The sequence below is a fragment of the Solanum pennellii genome, chromosome 8, assembly GCF_001406875.1.
Source record: "Solanum pennellii chromosome 8, SPENNV200".
NCBI lineage: Eukaryota > Viridiplantae > Streptophyta > Magnoliopsida > Solanales > Solanaceae > Solanum > Solanum pennellii.
This window is the reverse complement of record NC_028644.1, coordinates 60,241,964-60,246,243: the sequence shown is the minus strand read 5'-3', so window position 1 is coordinate 60,246,243 and position 4,280 is coordinate 60,241,964. Positions and strand designations below refer to the sequence as shown.

The window sequence follows — 4,280 nt, the reverse complement described above, 5'->3', positions numbered from 1 at the left end:
ACCCTACTATAAAATAGATGACCCATGTGAGGAACTCTGTTTTGAAGGCTTAGACATGGTTTTTGTTGTATTAGTTATATTTATCAAATTGATTGTATCACTATTGCTTGCATGAATCTTCCATGAATTGCTTGATTGAAGGCCAAAGTGTACAAGAACATAAGAAATACATCCAACATGCAAAAACATATTTCAAAATGCAAGCTAAGAAACTTGCTAGAAGAGTATCCTGGTTCTTTTATTTGGTTAATCGATTCCAACGAATTCATCTGAACCCAACATATTCTCCACGGAGGGTAAATATATATATGAAAAACCATCGATATGTCAATGAATACTAAGTATTGATCCCATAATTGCAAAAGTGCGATGAAACATATATATTGAATCCATTAAATTTAAATCTAGTCGTATTACCATTGCAAATATGCAGCTGTTTTGTTGCCAGTATCACCATAAACAACATCCATGTTAGCTTCCATTAGTTTCTTCATGAGTAAACTAGCCTTCTCTCGGGCTCTCACTGACCCTCGAACCGAGAGATCAGCTAGCACAGATGAAAACTCAGGCAGCCTCAAAGCATCTCGTATGCATCCCTCACTTTCATCGAATAAACGGAGTGAAATATCAGCAGCTCCCTCTTTACTCAACATACACTTTCCCTTCAAAATTTCGATTAGTAATGCTACGATTTTATCCGTCTCTTTCAAGGCAGTTAGTCCCTCTTCAAACCTCGCAAGCAAGCATAGTATCGCCAATGATGTTCCAGCAAGATCCTGGAAATCAGAATCTTCCACCAACTTGATCAGCACCGGAACTGCCCCTGATCGAACAGCCACTGTGCAATTCCCATGAAACTGCACCAATTCAGCTAATGTACTCAGGAAATGATGAGAAGCAGGGCCTCGTGGCCTCGATATGACCTTAACGAGAGCCTCAACTGTTCCAGCCACGCCAAATTTTGCCTTGTTCTTATCTAACATTGCCAAACTACATAGAAGTGAAGCTGCTATCCTACTTGGTTCAGCTGAAGTCGAAGACAGGATCACCGAATTGAGAAACAGGATTTTCTCCATGTCTGCTAGAGTTTGCTTGAGATTAGGATTGAGTGAGAGATTGAATAGAATTGAGAGCGCCAGAAGTTGAATAGTAGTTGATGATGGAGACATCGATAAGCTGAGCAAGGTAGAAACAACACCATTTGTTTGCGCTAACAAGTTTCGATTTTGAGGACTCACCTTTGTGATGGAAACCAAAGTTAGCAGAGCTTTCTGCTGATTTTCATGAGATTCAGATTGCAATTCAGACAAGCATTCAGCAATCGCCTCGCCTCGCCTCGCCATTTTTGGGACCAGTACCACATCAATTTAACTATATAATGACAATTTTTGGGGCATTGGATTCTCAACAACAACAAAAAAAAAAAAAAACAGTTTGCACAAGCAGCCAAATACAATCAGTCTCTGCTAATTAAATAAACATTTTTCATATGGCTGGCAAATTGACTTCGATGATAACATAGTTAATTTAATCAGATGAAATAGTCAGCAATAAAATATGCAGTCTGAAAATCACAACAAATTTACAAATCCAAAGAGAACAGGACAACAAACAATTCAACTCGAACCTGAGACCTTGGTGATTCTTTTTAACTCACAATTCATTGATCACTAGGTCATACCCTTGGGCCTTGGGTGCACCACCGACGGCAAATTTACATTCTTTAGATAAGTTGCTATGGCCCAGAATACCAAAAGCTGATCACATAACAATATGAACATTTAAATACAAATTACTAGTTTGCAATTTATCCTATTTCACATATATGTTCCTCAGTTGAGAATTAAAGCAACAACATTACAATGATGAATGTAAATAAATATCACAACCTTGAAACAAAAGATATAATCAAATGTAAATAGAGAAGGTACTGCGGACTGCAGTAGTACGAGTTAACATAACATTTGAAGCTCTTACAAAAACACAAATAAACATTTGAAGTTGGCAATAGATTGTAACTTTTGTCACTTTGGGTTAGGACCGAAAATAAGCAAGTGTAAACGCGGAAGCTAGCAAAGCAAACCTCAAAAGACCACGAGTAAGAAGACAACGAGAAATATACCAAAAGACACAAAGATTTGACGTGGTTCGGTCAATCGACCTACGTCCACAAAGGAGATGAGCAATCCACTATAAATATGAGAGTACAAAATATAGAGGGAGACAACCTCAAAATTCACTCGGAATACATGGGAGGTTCACACAAGTGATAACGTATCAAGCTTGTGACCCATAAATTCTTCCCCTAACCAAAACTCCCAAAGCCTTTAAGACTACATTGTGGATGCTGATTAAGTTAGAAGAAACATACCTCTATTTATAGATTCCTAAACCTTTTACTACCAGAAAAAGGATTAGTCAATCCAAAATCTTTACCTAAAAGAAAAACCTATTAATGATAAGAAATTTAGGACAAATAAAACCCAACACTTTGGTGGTGTATATGATATGAACCATCTGATGACTTTAACCTTTTATATTAATCTTACATATACAATGTTTCCATTATAATTAGGGCAATTCACTCGTACACAAATTACATCCTATCTCAAAAGTTTCTCTAATTACGAATATTCCTTTGTGATCGGATACATTATAAATGACACATTACATAAGATTACGTTGCATGGGATATATTCCTATATTGCAAGTATATTTTCCAGTTGTTGGATACATGGTTTTTTATAGACTTATAGTCCATAAATTTTGCGTGATACGGGTTTTTAGTCGAAATTTTTTGTGGGTGTCTTTGACGACCTATTAAATGGCGTGCATTTGTTCAAAGGAAAAAACATCGGTACTTTTAAGTTCAAACGAGTTTAGGAATGAGAAATAGAGATTTTTCTCATTTTTCGTGTGTATAGTCCATGGATTTTGGGTGATATGTGTGACTGGTGGTTTTTGGTCGAGATGATTCATGGGCGTCCCTGACAACCTATTTAATGGCATGCGTTGGTTATGAGGAGCTAACGTAGGTTTTTACAAGTTCAAACGAGGTCCGAAATGAAAAATAAGGATTTTTCTATTTTTCATGTGTTATAGTTCATAGATTTTGAGTGACATGTGCACCCGACGATTATTTGGCCGAATTTTTTTATAATATCCATGACGACCTACTTAATGATATGCTGGTTTGGAGGGACAAACTTAGGTTTTTTTATCCAGTTCAAATGAGGATTGGAACATAAAATAGGAACTATTCCATTTTTCATGTGTTAACCCACAAATTTTATGTGATACTAATATGTGAGCCCGATGGGTTTTCAGCAAAAAAATTTTTTTTGTGATTGTTCGTGATAACCTTCTTAGTGAAGCGCGTTAGTTCGAAAGGGAAACCTATTAATTGACGTGCATTGGATAAGAGGGGCAAAAATAGGTTTTCTAGTTCAACTGAGGTTTGAATTGAAAATAGGAATTTCTTTATTTTTTCATGTGTTATAGGCCATGAATTATGTGTGATATGTGCGCCTAACGATTTTTTGGCTAAATTTTTCCGAAGGCGTTCGTGACGACTTACTTAATGGCAAGTTTGGTTTGGAGTGGCAAACATAGGTTTTCTCGAATTTAAACGAGGTTCGAACAGAAAATAAGACATTTTCGTGTGTATAGTTCATGAATTTTGGGTGATATGTGCGTCCGATGTTCTTTTTGCCAATTTTTTTTGGTTATCCTAATGGCCTATTAAATGATGTGCGTTGATTCAGACTGGCAAACATAATATTTTAAAGTTAAAATGATGTCCAAAACTGGAAATACAGATTTTTTTCATTTCTTGTTTTGTTATAGTACATAAATTTTGGATGATATGTGCATTTGATGATTTTTCGGCTGAAATATTTTGTGGGTATCTGTGACAACCTATTAAATGACATGCGTTGGTTCTAAGGCGTAAATATAGATTTTTTCCAGTTTAAACGAGGCAAGAAACATGAATTAGAGATTTTAACACATAAAAATCTAAATTAATTATTTAAAAATTACTCGTCAATTAATTAACTAAACGAATAGTTCAAAATTTTCAAACCAACTTCACAAGCTGATAAAAATAACTGGAAGCAACTATCGAAAGGAGTAAAATAATCACTTACAAAAATTTTCAAAAATGATTTTCTCAATTATTACAATAATAATATTAAGATACCAATTAATGAATAATGCAATAACTATTAAGTCACGACAAACTAGGAAACAAGTTGTAAATATAATGTATACATTGAAGG

At 35.2% G+C, this 4,280-nt stretch overlaps 1 protein-coding gene across 1 annotated transcript; it reads right to left on the bottom strand.

The window, feature by feature from the left end:
* Positions 1 to 413: 413 nt before the first annotated feature.
* Positions 414 to 1,343, bottom strand: LOC107027788. Its single transcript, XM_015228855.2, has one exon. It carries the CDS (start codon positions 1,341 to 1,343, stop codon positions 414 to 416), a length of 930 nt encoding a protein of 309 aa, XP_015084341.2.
* Between the last annotated feature and the right edge of the window lie 2,937 nt (positions 1,344 to 4,280).